Source organism: Hyposmocoma kahamanoa, unplaced genomic scaffold, assembly GCF_003589595.1.
Source record: "Hyposmocoma kahamanoa isolate Upper Pololo Valley unplaced genomic scaffold, ASM358959v1 102, whole genome shotgun sequence".
In the NCBI taxonomy this organism is placed as follows: Eukaryota; Metazoa; Arthropoda; class Insecta; order Lepidoptera; family Cosmopterigidae; genus Hyposmocoma; species Hyposmocoma kahamanoa.
Window position 1 is genome coordinate 513,324 of NW_020653337.1, and position 21,448 is coordinate 534,771.

Below are 21,448 nucleotides of genomic sequence, written 5' to 3' on the forward strand. Positions count from 1 at the left end.
TACTGAATTTGCCAGTAGATGGTCCTGGCACTGATGGCTTATCCCACGTTTTGATCTTCGTTTGACAACAAATAAAGATGTAGTGAATAAAAAATCGACAAAACAAAACAAAATACCAAAATTAAAATGTTAATATTACCGAAACCGACGGAATTACTCCCACACGGAATACAGTTTAATATATTATGTAAACGAAAATAACCGAGAGGTTATGCACACCTAGCGTCAAAAGCAAGTAAAAACATTACTAAATTTTTTTTTAGATACCTGTCGTATTTTTTATGCATGTCAAAAAGAAAGTGATATATTTTTATATTTTTGAAATTATAAAGCTAAAGAAACTACTTACACTTATTATGAACCGAACTTTAAATATCAGTTTTATTTAAAATTAGTATTATTGTGCCATTGTAATATAACATTTATTTTAATAAACATAATATTATCATTACAATAATATAATAAATCTTAATTGAAATAATAAAACTGTGATGCTTACAACGTTCAAATTCGCAGAGTGATATACCTCAATTTAATAAATATTTTAAGTTACGTCATTGACATTCATTATGTTAATCACGCGATGCCAAAATTACGACGTTTTGTGGGGAAATATTTGCGAATTGTGTGTTCGGGATGAAAGTCAGTGAATGATCGCTATTGCTATGCTATTTGGCACAAACTACAATGTTAAGAAGCGTAATGAAATGCCTACATATTTTGCTGGTGGGTGGGTTACCTGCCCAACCAACCTCGCACGGGCAGGAACCGCCACCCACGTATTCGTACCGAGGAAGAGCGATTTAGAAGAGCCGGTGCGTTCGCTGGCATAGCGCATGTAAATGACGCTACCGGCAACGCATTACGATTTAAAAAAATATTTCGATAGCGTCGTGAATGTGTAACCGGTGGCTCCGGTCGTTCCGTTCGCAAGTTTGGGTCGCGTAAAAAATCCCAAGCTATACGTTTGTTGCACGAGAAGTACCTACTCGCGAGTAAAACGGGTGCAGCGGGGGTCCCGCCCGACGCCTGTTATACAGGGTTATTTTTAAAATACTGACAACCTCTCAGGGCTATACTAACTAACATCATAAACAAGAACTTTTGTTCCGTGGCTTTTTACAAAACATAATATATTTATCAAAAATAAACTCTTTTAGTTTTAACTTTTTAATTTGGCAGCAAGTTCAAAGGTGCAAGCGTCCTCCGCGACGACTCCCTCTTCCCTTCTGCGCGGGGTTATTACCGTTTAGAGCGATCTATTTAAATATATTTTAATCTGATGAGTATTACAAATTCACGGAACAAAAGTTGTCGTCTAAGGCGTCGGCGACGTAGTCCCGCGAGGTCGCTAGTATTCCGCAAATCCCTGCACGCGTAATCGCAGGGTGGAGGCCTGGATGAGCAGCTCCCTGGCGGAGGAGTGGGCGGCGTGCGACGACGGCTGGGCGGGCGCCGAGCCCGACGCCGACGACTCCGAGCCGCCCGAGCACCTGCACTGGCCCGAGGCGCACGAGGTACGTATGGCGGGGCGGGGGGCGGCGGGGGCGGGGGGCCTCCGCCGCTACAGTGGCCTGGCCCAGATGGAGGAGCTGGGCGGCACGCCGCCCGCGCCCGCGCCGTCGCTGGTGACGTCGGCGGCCGCCAGCCTCGTGTCCATGTGGCGCGGCTGGACCAAGTAGCCGCGGCGCCCGCGCTTCGCGACCTCGGCGGACACCCCGGCAGGCTTCGGCACGGAGGCTCCATCCACGGAACTTTATTTGGGACACGGTTACAACAGGGACACATCAATCCGCTCACGGAACTCGTGGCACGAAAAGTCGCAGCGCTTGGCGTATGCTCTGCAATGGCAGTGACGACTCTATTGGCGACGAGAATATTCCTTTACGGTACCTGCAAGATAACAATGTGACGTCGTGCATACCATTACGGTACACACGGAGACTTACGCTTCAGTCTTCCTGTATCCTGACGTACCTGTTTTACTTCTAACGTCATAACATTGAAGAGGTCGTCCGAAAAGCAGTAATGAGAGCATTACTGCGCTCCTGTTCAAGGGAAAAGTGCTGGTGAAATTACAGTCACGTGGGACTTTTCAACTTATGTCTCAGGGTGACGGGCGCAGTGACAGTGCCCCTCAGATCTTTGAGATATTGAAACTCTGTGTGGCACTGCAACTGTTACGGACAGGCGCGTCGCTTACGATGGTAAGCGATGCTCGTCCCGTCCCTTAATATCATAACAACTAAACAAAAAATTCACATTAAAACAAAAAAAATGTAAAAGTCACTGTTCCTGAGTATGGATAGTTGCCGCTGGGGTAATGTTGTCGTCGCCAATAGATGCGTTGACACGGAATGTAATGGAAATCAATGTGTTCACAGCTCTGTACAAACTGTTCTGAATTGTCTCTGGTAAATGGTCAGAGCAGGAACGATTTATTTATGTGATAAATATCGCTTAATGACATTGCATGTTCTAATCAAGTTATTGGTGATAATTCAAGAACTAAATTATCATTAAATAACTCAAGAATTTTGAAGTGCACCATTCCTAAACATTGCCGACTGCCAAGTCAACATCAACAAAGTTTGATGCTAAAGGCCATCTGTAACCTGACCTGGTTGATCTGCAAAAACAACAAATATGTGGTCAATTTTATGTGAACGTGTAGAGTGCTTAAAATGTAGCATAAATGCCTAAATCCAACTCAGCACGATAAATTCAAGGTGAACTTTTCAACTGCTTCCAGAGGTTCTTAAATGCACCTTCATATTACTGCCTAATGCAGATTTTTGGTCAACGTACGGATAAAATTAACCACTTTGGATGTGAACCTGTACGAGTCTAAAATTTTATAACATTTTTTGTGCACTGCATGAGAAAATGAATCCAAGTACCTAAGTATTAAGCGGGTTGTGTAAACCTTTTAATAGATAGTTAATATGTATTGTTTAGTTCAGGGTGACCCAATAATACGTTGTCAAATAAATTTAGTATCTTATTTATGTGTAATAGAAAATAACTACCGAATAAATTGCGATTAAAAAACAATTGCCGAACTTCGTCCAAAATTTCAATATAATTGCAGACGTTCATTCAAAATTGCACCAAACCTTTGTCAGAGTATATGTGAGGTAAATGGTATTAAAGAGACAAGCAAACGTGGAGGAGGTCATCTTCTCTAATCATTGTAATGTACACTTAAAAATAATAAATTTATCCAGAAGATTCTTTTTCGGCGCATTGTTGGGTCACCTTGTGTATTTCATGGATTGAACAATGAAGAAAATAATAAGTGTATAAATCAAATACTGCCTTATGTTGGCATTAAAATTAATTAATTGGTTCCGAAACTGTTGAAAGAACCAATAGTGCCAAAATAAGGAAGTTAAATATACTATTGTTCAGACAATGCAATTCATTTTTGTTGTTATTTTGCGAATTTTCAATTTTTAATTTAAATAAAAGCAATTTTCCAGAAAATGATACTTCCGTTTTTGAAATGATAATTGATACCTATTCCCCTATTTACATCAAAGAAATTTTTTTTTAATTTATTTGTAGTATTAAAATAAAACAAGTCTGTAGACAACAGAACAAAATTATATTAAGAATACATTTAAAATAATTAATAAATTAGATTAGCAAACTACAATGGGACTAGTAAAACAATACTGTTATTTTAAATGCAGTTAACAAAGTCTTCTTAATGAGGTTGTGGAGTTTTCTAACTTGAAAGTCCTTCCGCTTTATAAGCCCGCGAAAAAAAAGGACAACCATAAATTGTGTACTATGAGGGTTCTTGTCAATGTACACCGCCACAAAAACTCTAACATTAATCTTATCATTGATGTGCCGTATTACAACCGCGGGATTGCCACCGTCTCTGTCCATCAGTCAACGCGTCCTGCAGGCGTTCCACGCGCTCAAATAGCTCCGCCGTTGGTGACAAAGGCCCCTGCAGACAAGTATTATGTACAATTATTTGAATTACACGAGTCGGGCAATCCCAGTGCCCGCCGAGGTACATAGTGCTTTTCTCAAACAATGCGAGGAAATAATAAAAAATTGTTGAATGAAGGAGAACGTGGAACAGAAAAAGCAATCGTAAACTTCACGTATTTTTGTTTGTTCTTAGTCGGAAACAAGTTTCTGTGACAAATTGTTTTTGCTCGTTTCAAATTAGACGGAGGACAGTCTGTTACTGTATCGTCGTTCCTCTCACTAAACTCATTTTTGCGAAGGAAATAATAATGCAAACATTTCCGAGCACGGTTGAGAAGAGAACGCCGCCGCACGGGTCGACACGGCTGGTGGACTTACGTCGGCTCGGGCGCGGGCCGGCCGGCGGCAGGCGCAGCGGGCGTCGCAGCCGTCGCGGCGCCAGGGGCCGGCGCCGGCCGAGGCCGCGCGCAGGCGCACTGCGCAGCGCTGGCCGCGCACGGGACATTCGGAAAGGGAACTTTCATCATACGGCCCTTCTACGCTCCCGCCGCACGACAATGCTCTGGCCACACAGGCGTCTGTGGGGCCTGAGCATAAGAGCGTGGTCGGCTCGCCCATCGCGTAAGTTAGTACCGCGACCTCAAAAAGTAGGCTTTTGAATTTATTTAAAAAAACTAACTTGCATACTCGGACACAACGGCATACGTGTGTCCTTAGAAACAACGTAGAAAGGAAGATCAAAGGAAAGAGACACGGAGTTAGATGTTTAGATCAGGTAAGGGAAAAAGATAATCGTGTCGTATCAGAACGGCGATTACTCCACCGACAAAAGCCTAGCTCTAATCCTTTTTACTTTCTACGCAAGTGTGAAGAAAAACATAGTTAGTGTGCCCATGGGCGGTACAACAACTGCAAACGTCGGGGCCCTTAAAACCTTCACCATCGGCTCGGGCTTGGAGTCATATTTGGTTTAGGTTCCGTAGGTAGGTGTGACGAGTAATGAGTATTTCGTGTCGGTATCTCACCATATTTTCGCACATCTTCACCTTGAGCTGGCGCCGCGGGGGCTCGGGCGGCGGCGAGCAGCCGGGCCGCTCGCAGTCGCGCTGCCTGCATCGACAGACCTGATTGCTTGCTGCAACGGGACATTTTCCATACCGAACTACTAAGATGCGCACGTACGTAGCTACTGGGTTGTTAGAAAAATACTTGTAATTGACTAACTTTTGTCCGTGCGGGAAGTCGTAGGTAATTCGGTGTCGGCCGATGTGTCTTTACACGAATCGCAGAAGTCGCACTCGGGTCGTTCGCTCGACCGGAACCGGCCGGCGAGCGTCTGCCCGGTCCGAGTCGACGACCTGACCGGCGCGCCGACGAAGGGGGTCTCCGGAGAGGCGACGGGCGAAGCCCTCCTCGGCATCCCTAAGGTCTCCTCCAGGACGGCTATCGTCGCCGTCTGCTCGTTTATCTTCGCTTCTTGCTCCCTGGAACGTTAGGAAGGAAATTCGGATAGTCGGTTGCCTTACGCGGAAGGAGACAGAGCCGCAAAGCACGTGCGAGTACCGCTGCTGCTGCTTCATGTTGCGCACCCAGTGGCGCACGCCCTGCACGACGCGGCGCGCCTCCGCGCACAGCTGCGCGCCGCGGCCGTGCGCGTCCTCCAGCTGCTCCTGCAGCGCGGCCGCGCTCTGCGCCTTGTCCCTGCGCAGGCCAGCTTCGGTCAGCTCGGCCGCAGCACGGCGCCGGCCGCCCGCCGCCGCACTCACCGGTAGCACGCCTCCGCCTCGGCGGCGCGCGCGCGCGTCCGCTGCAGCTCGGCCTCGACGCTGCGCACGCGCGCCTCGCTGTCCACGAGCTGCCGCCGCCACAGCGCCACCTGCTGGGTCAGGTGCGCCACCTCGCTGCGCACCTTCACGTTCTGTTCGTTCGCGACGGAATCAAATAAGTCGACTCCCGCTGCGACCCTTTGCTTACCCGTCAAGTCGGGACACGACTCCTGTACGAGCTACCTCGACATACTTAGGAAAATATTATAATAATTGCAAAACTATATACGCTGACGTAGATTTTAACATAAAAAGCTATTACGTGTTTACTTTATTTAGAGTTCAATAAACGGAATCATTGAGTGCGGACACGTTTCATTACTAACATCCCGTTCCAGTGATAAACTGATTGACTCTCCAGCAAACTACAACTTAGAGTAAGGGAAGCTACCCTTACAACTCCTGCCGCCGTTAGTTGAAAGGGCGCATGTGACATTTCTTCAAAAAAAATGTTATACGTGTACTACCGTAATCAGTAAAAAAAGGCCGATCTGTCATTATTTTTATTTTTTCGTAGCTGGATAAAGTATGAAGATATCGCAAGAGAAAAGTAGACATATTTGATTTGATTTCTTTATACATTAGTTTTCTCGGTTTTGAGTTTTTGTCACTTGCGCCCTTTCGACTAACGGCGGCAGATTTATTCAAAACGAACAAATTAATGCACTTTTTCTGTTCTCGAGTGATCGCCATGTTCCTTACCTCTTTAATAATGCGGTCGGCTTTCTCTAGCTGTTCGCGCAGTTCGTTAATGGTGCTTTCGTGCTCGGCGCACTTGCGCTCCGCGTACGCGAGCTCCGCTGTCCGTTCTTGCAACACCCCTGCAAAGTCGCCAGGTGGATGTCAAAAAAAGCAATATTTAATTAATTGCAATTTGTTTACTTTGGCAAATTAATGCGACGTACCTTTTAAATATGGGAGATCAAATCATCTTCGTTATCTTAAGGACACGTTGAGTTCGCGAAAATGTCTGACAGTAACAAGTACCTAACTAAGAAACTACAAAAACATAAAATATAAACGTCCAACAGTTCGAACGTATGTAAAAAATGGGATCTTACAAACTCGATTTCCTTTCACTCGAATTTCTGTAAAAGGCAAATTAAATATTTCATCTTAAATGTTGATGGATCAATTATTTGTTCGGGTCTCAAAGATCCACCCCATGAGTATGTAGGCACCTACACCAAAACATAGTTTTATATGGGACAAAATTACCTTGAGTCTTTTGTAATTGCTCCATGATAGATTCGCGGTTGGAGTTCTGATCCCTCTCCTTATCTGTTAGCCCTGCGATTTGTTGTTGAGCATTTTCCAGCTGAAAATTGTGTTGGATTGAAATAATCTCTTCAGTTCCAAAAAATCGAAGCAGTTATTTCCCACTTACATATTCACTACGACGAAAAATACAAGTTGGCGGCGAAGCAAAGAAGCGGTCTGCAGTTATTTCTAAGGTACAACAATAAGTTGCAAAGAACTAAATTTGTAATGAAGTATATGTATAATAATAGAACAATGATAATGTAAAAAACAACCGAACCAATAATCAGTGGCTCTACCACGAAATGCGAAATAACGAGCAAAGATCCACGTTTTACCTTCGTATCGAAACGAAACGCGTACAGTGATCGTGATTTGATATTAGCTCATACTCCGAAACGTGAAATCAGCTATCATATCGAATTTCCATATTACTTTCATCGTAAAACTGACGTTATCTAGTACGCAAGAGCTGCGTTGCAGACGCAGTCACGTAGTGTCGTATTTCGTGGTAGACTTCAATAGAATAGGTAAACAAGAACTATAGTTAATTTAGAATATCTAATGACCCACATACAGAGAATCGTATTCGACGGGCCATCGAATTACTGCTCCGTGCAAACTAGACAAGTCAACGAGCCAACCTCTTCTCCCTTTTCGTCAAGGAGTTTTTTGTACTTCTTGATGATATCGTCCTTATTCTTGAGCGCGCATTCCACCGCACACATCCGCTGATGATAATCTCCGAGCTGATTCTGTGAATTATTTCATTTTGTTCTTGATACTTTGACAAATAATTAAAATATCGTATTAATATTACATTTATAAAAAGATGTGCTTAGGGTTCAAGTTCTGTAGGAATCATAGCATCAAATGGCAATTGTACTGCACAAAAGTGTTTTTATCTCTGCGTACTGCTTAGACATCTAGCTTTCAGTCTACCAGAAGCCAGTTTTGACTTATTTTCAGCATGAATGCCTGTGCCTGTATTTTAATGAAATTTACTAGTAGCGCCGAATCTAGCAGTCTTTTTCGAACACAAAGATGGTAAATTTATATCACGACCTTACGTGTCAGTGTCGACCGAAATGACATATTTTTTATAAAGTGTAAGTATATAACAAATAATGCAGTGAGGCACTTTTTTGATACATGGTTATTTTTTAGACAAACCCGTACCATACTCACTGTACATCAGGTACGACAATGACATGTGTCTATTTTCTATAAAAAATTGAAAATTTTCAGCAAGGTCAATCTTAATAAAATAGCTAAGTCATAAGTGGACAACACCCACCTCCATATTGCCAACAATCTGTCTGAGCCTCTCGTTTTCCTGCTTCAGAGCACACGAACAATCATCCTGTGGACAAATCGGCATTCGTGCAATGGGTATGATACAGGCAAAAGTAAAATTAATAATGTACAACGGGTTTGGGACAACTAATTCCATGAACCACGGGAAAACACAAAAGCATATTAAATATTCAGATGACAAAGAAATAAAATGTGGAAAGAATGTTCATAAGAAATACACACAAAATAGGAAAAGAAAGTAAATACAACACAAAATCTTAACCTTTTCAACTTTTGAAATGAAAAAACGAAAAAACACGAACACCAGACAAGCAAGCAAGCAAACTGAAAAATACGATAACAACACGTGAAAACACAATACATACAGCGAGCATATCTCTGAGCACCTGCAGTTGCTCCATGATGTCGTGGAGATCTTCGCCTACCTCCGTCACCAGCGAGTCCTCGCGTTCCCACATGCCCTGATCATCAAAGTCAAACAAGGGCCAAGATTTTTACGTATTTTATTTATTGTTGAAGCGAATATAATAACACAGCGTATAAAAAGCAATATTTCACGGATAGTCTCTTCACAATTTATGATCACAAGAAATGCAGCGCACTATAAAAGATGTCTTACTGAATCATTGTTAGAGTTGCTCAGGAAGTTTGATATCTCCAATTTCAACGTTTCTACATCAGCTGCAATATTCTGAAAAATAATTAACATGATAACAAAAACTACAATCAAACTATATTACAGTTTAAGAAAAGATAAGTGTTAGAAGGAGATTTAAAAAATATTCTTATTCGTATCGTTTCCGGATCCGAAAAATGACGGTCCGAAATGTCACAGGTGTCCGAAGCGTCGTTTTATCTGTAGGTGTACAAGCGATATTCATATTTTATCGGATTGGAATCAGACTTAGTGCACAAGCGACATCCGAAGTGGATCCGGGTTTTTTAGATTTAGGTTTGCTTCAACTGCAGAAACCTCTCATCAATCATTTACACGCAACATAGCTACCTAATTTACCTGACACCGTTCCAAAGACCACTTCTGGTTGTTAATAACGTTCTGCAACTTCCCTATCCGGTCCGCCTTCTCCTTATCCATCAATCTTATGTCGAGGCATGACTTCCGTAGAGTCTCTATTATCGCTTCTTGTTTAGCTGTCTGAAAACAAGTAAATACTTATAATTGTACCAATAGATACACCTGTGACATAATTCTCGTATGTTACTCATCTTGTAGTGCATAAAACGTTTGATAAATTTGAAATCATATTGTTTCAAACTCTACACAAACAAATTAAAATTCATCAAAAAATAATTTACCTAATAAAATAATTTAAAATAATAAAGTTATCTTACATGAAAACCATCCAAGCCCTTCCATTATAATATTTTTAGGATTAAATGATCAATTTTCAATCCATTCGGTTGAACTGTAATATTCTAGCAAATTAACAGTGACTATCTTAATGTCAACTTACTTCGTAAAAACACTCTCGGTAAAGTTCCTCGATGACGGACAAGTTGTTCTGCAGAGTCTTCACAATACTTTTCTGCTTTTCCACTTCCTAAAATGACTCCAGTTAATTCAAAATTTTGTTTAAACTTGCTTGCTTGTATTTTTAGTCTCTTCTAAGCGTGTCTCTTTTCTCAACACTTCGTTCTTACTCGACACCAACAAAAACAATATTGAATATTTTTAAGCGTTGTTGGATTGTGTTTAAAAATAATATAAAAAATATTTATCATTGGTTTATAAAACCTTAGAAATGTACACAGTTAAGTTAGTAAGGTATGTGCCTATGGAACATCTATGCATTATATATTGAATTACCTGCGCCTGCATCGAAAAGTCGTTCTTGGCGATGTCTGTGCGACAAGTGTTCAACGCGTCACGAAGATTGCGTATCTGTACCATTTAACAAAGCATACACTAATTGCTGTGAAACAAAATGTAGACAATTCAATGAAAATTACCCATTTGGGTTTTAAGTGGCTTTGCAGTATGTATCCCAGTATCTCGCGTACCTCTTTAGTCTTCTGTTCGAGCTCTGACCTCATCTGGTCAGCACGGAAGGTCAACGTGGCGATGCGCGACTCTGCCACCGCGAGGCTTTCGCATTGCACCCGACAAGTTTCGTCTTTGTTTTGTAACTAAGTAAACAAAATCAAAAAAAGAAACTAATAAACAAATGAAAATAATTTATCTACTTGAGTACCTAAATATATTATGAAAAAAATAAATACATAACACGAACATTATTTATTTGTTCCAAATATGTATAATAGTGGTAAAAACTATATTAATTGATAAAACGTCCCAGTTGCGGATCTCTGGACCACCACCCCACGGCCGTGTTGGCGAAATTGTACTCAAACAAATTCATAAGTCAGCAAGCCTGTTATTACATGTTATAATAATTTAATAAATTAATGAAAATATGTATTGTGCTGTTGGTAAATTTCAGCAAACTATTAACCTCCATCAGACGTGTTGTAAATTTTATCAAAATATTGTCGGCCCGGTTTTCTCCATGGTTTACGGAATTCCGTGAATCAGTATCTATGTGCAGCAAATGATTGAATTTTTTTACTGTTTCTAATATTACTGGAGGTCCCCCAATCCATTTTTGTAATATTTTTAGCATTATCTAACACACACTTTTGTAATTATAAGCTTTAGTAGCAGTATAGCTCCTTGAGAAACAGTTCGGCCAGGGAAGTACTGCCACTTCACCTATTTCCGCCGCCAAGATGATAACGTGATCAGATTTATTCGAGATAGGTAATTAAAAATTTTGTTAATATAATATGAATGACATTTTTAAGTCTATAACTTTGTGTTTCCCTCGCAAGAGTGATGTAAAACATAGTATGCCACACAGACGGAATAGCAATTGCAAATATTCGGACCATTAAACTATTTGCTTGAATATCCTTCTGTTCGTAATTGCCCACTTAACCGCTTTTGTAACACAATGTACCTACTATATATGCTGTAGAAGGGCTTAGAGGATATTTAGATAATCAACGGCGAAATTACAGATTTTGAGTCGAAAACGGTTTAAACTCAGTTATAATGAATACTGGAAATTTGAATCGTAGAATAGTACAATACAATACAATATGCTTTATTTCTCTCAATAAGGTATAGTTACAGTATATGAATACATTAAAAATACAATTATTAATTACTAAAAATAAAATAACAAATAACAAGCGCCTTAGTAAGAGCTGGAGTCAGTACTAGGTTGGAAACCTGTGTTACAGATCACCAGGCTCACTCCCTCTTAGTGTAAAAGAAAACTTGGCATAAACTTAAAATAAAAATACAAATGTGTGTGTCTGTCTGTGTGTGTGTGTGTGTGTGTGTGTGTGTGTGTGTGTGCGTGCGTGCGTGTGCGTGCATGCGTGTGCGTGTGTGTGCGTGCATGCGTGTGTGTGTGTGTGTGTGTGTGTGAATACTACGCTACGTATTTCAGTAAAATAAGTATGTTTTCATTCGACGCGTAGTCGAGAGTGGTCAGCCAATCAGTAATAACTTTTTTACATTCCGCTCTGCACAATGGGCGAATATTAAGGATTTTGTTTAATTTATTATATGAATATCCTCCCAGAAAATAACAATGACGTTGAGCTAAACTAGTGGAAACACTAACTGAGCGACAAACAGTATGTTTAAAACGTACGGTGTACAGTTTATTCGGGTCGTAGGGGGGATAAGAGTGTGCGTGGTCAAAGCTATTTGAAGAACAAAAAGCTGTCGTACTGTCAGGACCTTACAGGTTTTATAAAGGTCGGGTATCTGTAGGGGAGACGCCATCCCACCTTGAGTATCGCGCATTGAGTGCGTTCCAGTTTAAGAAGATGCGACCCCATGCAGAGATGCAATAGGATGTGAGGGATTGGCAGAGTGCTAAACACACAAGTCTTAAAACTTTCACAGCTGCAACGTGGTGGCAAAATCAATTTACGTAACCTCTGGGTCAGACCGTCAATATGATAGCGAAAGGAAAGTGTGCTATCCAGCTGGACACCCAGATACTTCACACAGTGTACGGACTAAAGACGGACAGCAGCAGGAATCATGTGAAAAGGATGGACACGAGTGTGCAGTTATAGAGAATGCAGAGGAGTATGGTAGACCACGACTTGTAATTGAAAACGTGAGATACATAGTTTTTCCCACGTTGAGGGTGAGGAGGTTGTGAGAAAACCATTAGGAAACAGAATTGAAACCCACTTGCGCAAAGTCAAACACAAACTCCCAGGAATCACCATAGAAGATTAAGGCGGTGTCGTCAGCATACGTGAAGATGAAACCGTTGTTTAGCTGCTTATTACAGAGGTCGTTGATACAGGCTAAGAATAGAGTGGGGCCAATTATACTTGCCTGGGGCACGCCGAACGTGATCGGTAGTTCAGCGCTGGTCCAATCCCCAATCCTCACATACTACCGTCTACCTGTGATAACTAGCAAAAAGATCCAGCTGAAGACCTCGAATACCAAGCCTTTCAAGTTTTTTGATGAGTAAAGGAATCGAGATAGTGTCGAAAGCCCTGGCGAGGTTGAGGAAGACTGCAATCACCTTTTGCTTGTCATCAAGTTTAGAAACAATTGTATTAGTAAGATCTAATACAGCATTATTAGTGGAGATTCCAGACCGGAAACCGTATTTTGAGGCAGACAGCAGTAGATTCCTTTCAAGAAAATTGACCAGTCTGCTATTGAGTAGCCTCTCGAGGATTTTAGATAAGGTGGGTAGAATAGAGATAGGGCGGTAATTATTTATTTGACTTTTATCCCCACTTTTGAAGAGAGGATGGACAATTGCGAGCTTAACGGCACAGGTTCAGGGAAGACACCGGTAGAAAAGGAGCGATTACACAGGTACGTTATAGGGAAAGTAAACATATGTTTGAATCTTTTTAGAAAAGAGCCCGAGATATCCACCAAGATTCACTATGATTCGCTCAACTTCGTCCTCGTCCGTAGGTAGCAGAACGAATGTGTCAGAATATATTACCTATATGAGTCTGTTTATACGTTATTTTTGTTATGTACTTTTGTATTTCTACAAAATGTGTTAAATCCCACGGTTACTCTATATAACGTTTAAATACGTGTAGAATATCCTTAGCTTATGCTAAATTCTGTGTGCTAACTGGGTACTTCTCATGCAGTTGACAATTTTTGCCCACTACTTACGATTGAGGATAATCAACTCAGCACACTGAACTTCAGTACTGTAGAGCTCCTTGTGAAAGAGTTCATTCTTATAGTGGAAGTAATATCCCTTACCAATTTCTGCCGACAAGCAGTAATGTGAGCATTATTGCGTTCCGGTTTTGAAGGGTAATGGTGCTGGAGAAATAACAGGCACATGAGACTCGTCGACTTGAAGCAATTGCAGTGTCTTTGGACATTTCTAAAGTCTTTGACAAGGTCTGGCACGTAAGCCTTTTAAGTAAGCTTCCCTCATATGAGCTTCCCACTGACCTTTGCAATTAGATGTCGGATTTCTTGAGTGAACGTTCGATTCGAGCGGTCTTAGAAGGCTACACTTCCGAACATATGGTGATAGATTCCTGAGAGTTCCGCAGGGTTCCGTACTGTCTGCAACTCTCTTTCTGCTGCACATCAATGATATGTTGATTCCAGGTACCTTTGCGTATGCTGATGACAGCAGTTGTAGATAGGTACTTGACCAATGCAAGGGTCAGTGGAGAGGAAATCTAGTCTTGTCGAGAGTGCATGGTTAGCCGTTTGGATTTAACACTCCAGGCAGTCTCCGATTGGGACGATGCCAATCTTGTCAAATTTAGCGCTACCAAAACTCAGGCGTGTTTATTCTCCACAAAACGGAGTCCCTTCGAGCTGACTCCGACTTTTCATGATATATCCATACCGATAGCCGACTGCCTCCAGCTACTTGGAATGGACCTGTCGTCCAATTTGAACTTCGGCAGATACATTGAATCCATGACCAAAAATGCAGCAAGGAAGCTTGGCATCCTTTCCAGGGTGAGGCGTTACTTTACACCGGGACAGTTGCTTCAGCTGTACCAAGCACAAGTCCGGTCGTACATGGAGTGCTGCTGCCACCTTTGGGATAGCTCTGCTACGTATCAACTGGCCACTTTGGATTCAATTGACAATCGTGTCAAGAGGCTTATTGGTGACTCGGAATTAGTGGAAGCGACGCTGCAAAGCCTTAAACACCGCCGTAAAGTTGCCTGCTTGTCGGTATTTTACAGGATATATCACGGGGAATTACACGATTTAATTCCGCCTTCCCCTTTCCATCACCGAGGGACTAGGCGTAGGCTTGGTTTCCACCCCTATGTTGTGGATATTCCAAAGATTCGCAGGAAGTGTTACGCTTCCACGTTTATATAGCGAACGGCTATGGAGTAGAATTCCCTGCCTGCAGACTTGTTCCCTCAACGTTATATTTTATAAAAAAAAAACTTTAATATAAAAAATTAAACAAAAATAATGATAATTACGATTTGAAGCGTCGCGAGCAATTTATTGTGATAATACTGCGCGCGCGCACCATCACAAGATCCGCCGACGCCACTGCAACTCAGTAGGCTCGATCCTGCGCCGCTCTCCTATTACAAAATAAATGAAAATAAAAAACCTTTAAAGTAACAAGGAAACTTGTAACAAAATCGAATTGCAGAGCCTATTAAAACCTCAAGGTGTAGTCCGTCCGATTTTAATTCTAGAAATGAAACTGTTATTTTCAAGTCTAGTAGGAGTGCATTAGTCAGTGCACGCGCCTGTATCGCATCGTTAACATTGATTGATGAAGTATTTCTATTGTTCGGAAATTTTGAGCACATTTGATTGAGCATACCTATTTGCGCTAGGAAGAGATACTCACTCAATTAGTCACCCAAAATCGGTGAAAAAAAATCATACTTTTTTTTTCAAAAGTAATAAACACCTACCTTCGTAACGTCACTGGCATTATCCGAGTCCCCGCACATTACTAACCCATTGAACATCATTCTGACATGACTATAAATAATTTACTATGCACCTGCATAAATGTAACCTTATGATCGTTGTAATTCAACACTATGTATTAGGAAAATTGCGCGACTAAAAAACGCGGATGAATATAATCGAATCGCAAAATAAACAATTTCATTCATACAAAAGACAATAAACACACCAAGTAAATTATACAACAAATTGTACAACACTAAATCTACTGTTTACTACTAAACAGTAAGTAAACACTGCGTTAGCTGCGCGTACGCAGAACACTGCACCTCCAGCCGTGCAGTCGTTGCATGTATATTTTTAGTCGGACGCAAATAGGCATTTTGGAGGAAGTCGGTGCCCCACTAACTTCTCACACTACAGAAAAACTATATTTCAACGGAAGATTTTGGAACTAATTTAAAATCATTGTGAAATATTCCCCCCGCACCTCGTTTCCTTTTCCCTCGTCGTAAGGGGAGACATGACGTTTGCGTATTTTTAACTGTGTAGAATGGTAAACCGTAAAGGACTTATAGAGTGTTTGTGTTGAATGGGAAAATAAGTAAACAGAAGCTTTATTTTAAGTGATCATAAACTTGATGGTAAACAGATAAACGTAGTCACTAGCTACGGATTCATTTTCATCAACACGAGTATTTATATCCAGACTATACTAACAACTTTGTATCTGGTAATAGGAAGCCATATCGGTCGTGATGTCATAGTTTTTACGATCCCGTCTTGGCATGGGTCTAGGGTACTCAAACCTACAAATTATCCATCAGTAACCTAACAAAGTATCTAATTCCTTCTTTGAAACTCCTGCATATAAGAAAAGAGAAAACCCAAAGTTACTTTCAGAATTAAAACAGAGTTTGTATGTACAATAAACACACCCCGTATCGCATTCATTAAAGAGCTTTCCTATAAGGTGCGCATGGGCGCCGGTTTCCGCTGTCACCCGGTTAGCTGTTTCGACACATTGCGCCATTAGTGGCTCTACACTCGCGTACAAAAATAATACAACGCTATTTTTAATAACTTTATGATTTAAGAATCTTCAAACGCGTGCTTACGCATGTACAGAATTAGCTATTTTAGTTATTTCAAAGTAAAACAATATATTTAATATCGAGTTCTTAGGTTTTCGCGATTGTTACACATAGGAAACGAAACTATTTTTCCGGATTTAAATGGCGTATATGCCATGGTCAACATTCACCGTGGGACCTGTAAAGGGCCCGAAACGTTGGTTTGTTTGTAAAAACAAATATACGCGATTTAAATCCGGAAAAATTGTTTCATTTCCTGAATATATTTAATGTCGATAGTTTCAAATTGAACGCTCAAAGTGGCTCTTACTTATTTTAGCCGATTACAATTATAATAAAACATTTATAGCGTGCAAATACAGAAACATACGATATTTCACGAACGATAAGCTGTGCCGCAAATAAAGTCAACGCCAAAACTTGAGGTTTTAGCACGACATCAAACCTAATAGCTTTTGTATTATACCACATAATGAAAATATGTAATTCATATTGCCTTCCGAACCGATACGTTTACATTTTCGAAGAACGGGAGGCACAAGGTCATAATATTTGTTTTATAATGGAAGATTTCATTTTAATAAAAAAACCGTGGTACCACGGTACCTATCTACCTACAAAATTTATTCGTCGATGGTTTTAGACACTTGTAGAATTCGCAAAAGAAAAGCGGAGTAGCAGTCAGTTGACATTATAATAAAACATTTATCTCCACGAGTGTAAACCTCAAAGAATCGGGGAGAGCGAAAGAGCTCGAAAACAGGCGTGGCGATGATGCACTAAATCAGCTTGCCTCGCCGTTATGCCCTGCGGGTAGGAAACACAGGCGTTCTTATGGTGTTGCGACAGGTCACAGGTCTTACATTTTTAACCAGCTTGCATGAAAGTTAGTTATGTACCTGTACTTACTACAACAGCACATATAAAAGCTACTTGGCCTTAGCAACTGCGAATAATGATTAAGATCTACATTACTTATTTATTTGAAAGGTAAAACTACACAAAACTTCAAATAAAATGAGGCGAGTCTAAGTGTGGTAAACTATACCCGATAGAGTTAACTATGTAAAGAAATTATTCCATATAAAACTCACTTACATTTTGCGTTTTAATGTATTTCCGATTCGCTTTACATTCACTGTTGAAATAAAGATTTATTACCCAACCGTGACGGTATTAAGCGTGACAAACATGAAGGCAAAGACTCCAATTTATATTATTTTGGGTTAGAAGTGATTTTTGGTCATATTATACTCACGGGTGTGAAGTCGAGTCCTGCAATGAAAATAATAAACAAGTCGAAAAATCTTTTCAAATTCCAGAAGTTTTAATGTCATCTAACAATAATTTATAAATACATCACCTTAAATGACGCGTGAACGCGATCGCTGAAAACGAAAGCGGTTCTTAATGGATAAACCGTTTATTGGGCATAAATAATATTGTAATCCTATTTATAAAAATGTATAATATTAAAACGAATGGAACAATACATCTTTCTCTAGATATTCTTCATATAAAGTTATCTCGATTTACTATTTTTGGAGTATGTAACGTTCATTTCATTTCCTGCTTTAAACCTTTCAATCCTATCACATTTTATGTCTTACGTTAAAGCATATAACTACTATATCCAGAAAGATTTTCTGCTCGATTGTAATTTATTAGCTACACAAAAGTAAAAATACCATTACCACGAAATACAATAGCAGCTACAATATATTTGCTACAATGTAGCAAATAATTCTTTCGACTATTTCAAAGAACTTTACGCAACATCAGGCTAATTACGTAAACAAAGAGTGAGATAAGCTTTATTACTTAATGTAAAATTATTTAAATCTCCCTTAACTAACCAGTCAACCGAAGCATCACTCTTCTGTAAGTACCGATTGAAAAAAAGCTCCTCGATATTCCCAGAGCAGGCGGTGCTAGCGTCGCAGAGCCGCACCGAGCGCCGTGTGTCGGACTCTTCGGTCGTACTCATACAAGGTCCAGTCACGGGCTTATTAGGGCCTTGAAACGAATATATTATTATATTATGGTATACCTGTGTGCCATGGATTGCCATTTTAAGATACCTACTCAATGTTATTTGAAAAATTACGACCTCGTATCGTATGTCATTATTACAGATTCACCTTTTTTAATTTCTCGTATTACGTTAGGGCTAAAAATAGTATTAAGTATTATCAGTGTAATTAAAAACTAAAAAGTTGAATTATATTAGGTTCTTCCACGTGCTATTAACGCAAAATGCTAATAACCTTATCATTGGATACCTACCCACTTCTGGTGTTCCAGATGATAAGCCAAATATTGTTATTTTATTCACGATATCTTTCAGAGTGTCCTTCACGCCGGGTGGAACCATGTACCCCATACAAGGCGGTCTGTCGTACACGGGGATAACTGGACCCCTGGTTAGACATGGCGGCTTGTATCGGTCAAAGTCGTTGCTAGGACAAACATTTTCATCCACACACGAAGATTTACGAGGACTCCTTTTGGAACATTCTAAATTATAGCAAGGTATTTTAGAGCGAGGAATTTCTTTGCTTGTGCCAACATCTTCATCCACACGTGATGGTCTACGAGGGCTCTTTTTAGGACATTCCAGATTAGAACAAATTAGGTTAGAAAGGGGAATTCCGTTACTGGGGCCTACATCTTCATCCGCACCCATCGACCTACGAGGGCTCTTTTTAGGACAATTGGGATTATAACAAGGCAGTTTAAAATGGTGAATTTTGTTTGCAACAACATCTTCATCTGCAGACGGTGATCTACAAGCAGCCTTTTTAGGACATTCAGGATTGTAACAAGGTTGTTTAGAACGGGATTTTACTGCTAAGGTAACTCGAGGAGAATTTCTACTATGCCTAGGACTAATTTCTTCGGACTCTGGTAAAAATGAACGAAAACATGGGCATGGGGAAATTCGGGGTGAATCTTGAGCAGCAGTCTCTCTTAGCGCGGTTTCACCCACGACAGCACCTTCATCCGAACATGGACTCTTTTCAGGATATTCAGTATTCAAACAATTATTTCCGTCAATTGTTTCTTTACGAGGACTGATGTCCACTCTAATATAAGGTTCACCATCATCAACCTCTGGAGAACTTAAGCGAGATTCTTTTTTACGTTTACTTTTATTATTTTTGACGCGAATTTTGAACGATTTCGCCAACGATGGTAACTTTCGCGAAGGTTTACTTTTTGGAAAACTTCTGGTGCTGGATCCGGCAGAAGACCGTTTCGAGTCGGATGGACTAAAAATTGTTTTCTTGTCGCTTTTTGCAGCGAGACGAGAACTGCCATGCGGGCGAATTTTTGCAGCGAGACGAGGACTGCCTTCTGAACGGTTTTTTGCAGATAAACGAAGACTGCCATCTGGGCGGCTTTTTCCAGAGAGACGAAGGCTGTTATCTGGACCGCTTTTCGCAGAAAGACTTGCGCTGTCATGTGTTTTTGCCGGAGATTTATATTCATCCTCTGTCATTGATTCATGTTGATATGTTTGTTGCTTATGCTTAGTACTTTGTTTAGAGTCTACAGAACGTTTTACAAATTCTGTTTTTTTTAGTTTCGAAAGACGTCGAGTTGAGTCTTTTGTATTAGATCTCTCACTATCAGCGCCCGTACCGGAAGGCGAGATATCTTTCAAAAATAGACCTGGAACAATCCTTTTGTGACTTTTCGATTCGGAATGACCTGGTGAATCTCTCGGTGTGCCAGACCGCGAACTTTGTTGCCGATTTTTAGATACGATATCTGATACCAATGGCGGTCTTGGTGATCTTGAATTTAGTGACGAGCTTCTATTTGTTTTATTTATGGCTTCATTACCAGCAGCTGAGCTCTTTTCAGTCGGGAGCATTTTCCAAGAAGGTACACTGTGTTTAGGTGTTCGGTGTCTGGAGGAAGGTGGTGCAGAATAGGTAGGTTCATTACAACGCTCTTGTTGTGATGGGCAAGCTGGTTGATCACAACGCTCTTGTGACGGGCGAGCTGGTTGGTCACATCGTTCTTGTCTTGTTGGACGGTGACATCGGTCATACATTACGGAATTATTAGCTGAACCTTTTACTTTGTATCGTTTGGTAGGATCAGTGTCGCCTACCGGACAAGTAGTGTCGATGAGACTGTTGGTCTCATGTAGAGGCCTCATGCATTCCTTGTGAGAAGCGCATGGTTCGTATTTGTTCAGGAACTGTCGTTCCAGCTCATCTATCGACTCGCCGACCGATCCGGTCGGAGCAACGTGACACTGCTGACAAAAATAATTTATTCATATGTCAACATTCATATTAGTACAGTCAATTTACATTTATAATTTATAACTGACAATGACACAGTATTAAATAAAATTAAATATTTGGAAATAATAAGAAAATAATAAATTCACACACACGTTCAACAGTGTCTCACTGCTTAATAATTCTCCACTCCTGCGTGCCTCCGCCGTAGAAAAGGGTATGGCAGGACTGTCAGTACCAATGCCCGTCTATACAGAAAAAATTACAAAATTCTTGAAGGTAAAGATATGCTGCTTTCATGGCTACAACCAATCGATAAACATTGGTCCAAACTCGGGAATTATGGCTTACAATAAATAACAAGTTCTGGCGTTCAAAATATGAATTCATGGATATAAACGAATAAAGTTACCGAATATCTTGAATTGGATCTTAAGTAACGCCTCTGGTAGCGGAGACCGTTTCTTCGTAACAACATAGTTGCTGTATTGCAGTAAAAATATTATTTAATTCAGGTCATTTTTAGTTCGGTTTAACAAAACAGTCGAAACCAACTGGATGTTTTTGACAAAATTGACTGAACTTGATTTGAGTATCATATCATCGCCGTGCGCAGACGATTTTTGCAAAAAAATATTTTGGAATTGTATTAATTTTATTTATTGACGTTTTTTGTGAAATAACTCCACTAGTTTTGTTATAACGATGAATCCAAAGATGGAACTCTAAAAAAATTTTCGCCGAACCGTTCCCGACCCGCTGCGCCTTTATTAGAGCAATACTACGGTGCAG

General features: G+C 40.5%; 1 protein-coding gene across 5 annotated transcripts; it reads right to left on the reverse strand.

Annotated features, from left to right (window-relative positions):
* Positions 1 to 3,646: 3,646 nt before the first annotated feature.
* Positions 3,647 to 21,209, reverse strand: LOC113234821. 5 transcript variants are annotated; one of them, XM_026470331.1, is made up of 16 exons: positions 21,069 to 21,209; positions 18,684 to 20,667; positions 18,254 to 18,413; positions 17,761 to 17,785; positions 17,656 to 17,672; positions 17,496 to 17,535; positions 8,332 to 8,397; positions 7,679 to 7,789; positions 6,993 to 7,092; positions 6,836 to 6,862; positions 6,477 to 6,595; positions 5,715 to 5,866; positions 5,512 to 5,649; positions 5,173 to 5,432; positions 4,974 to 5,083; positions 3,647 to 3,961 (listed from the first exon to the last, which is right to left on the reverse strand). In XM_026470331.1, exons 1-16 carry the CDS (start codon positions 21,132 to 21,134, stop codon positions 3,848 to 3,850), a joined length of 3,489 nt encoding a protein of 1,162 aa, XP_026326116.1. In that variant the 5' UTR covers positions 21,135 to 21,209; the 3' UTR covers positions 3,647 to 3,847. The 5 variants fall into 5 exon arrangements, with proteins under 5 accessions (XP_026326116.1, XP_026326148.1, XP_026326122.1 ...); XM_026470363.1 differs by lacking the exon at positions 21,069 to 21,209 and adding an exon at positions 20,810 to 20,893; XM_026470354.1 differs by having other exon boundaries at positions 3,832 to 3,961; positions 4,974 to 5,058.
* Between the last annotated feature and the right edge of the window lie 239 nt (positions 21,210 to 21,448).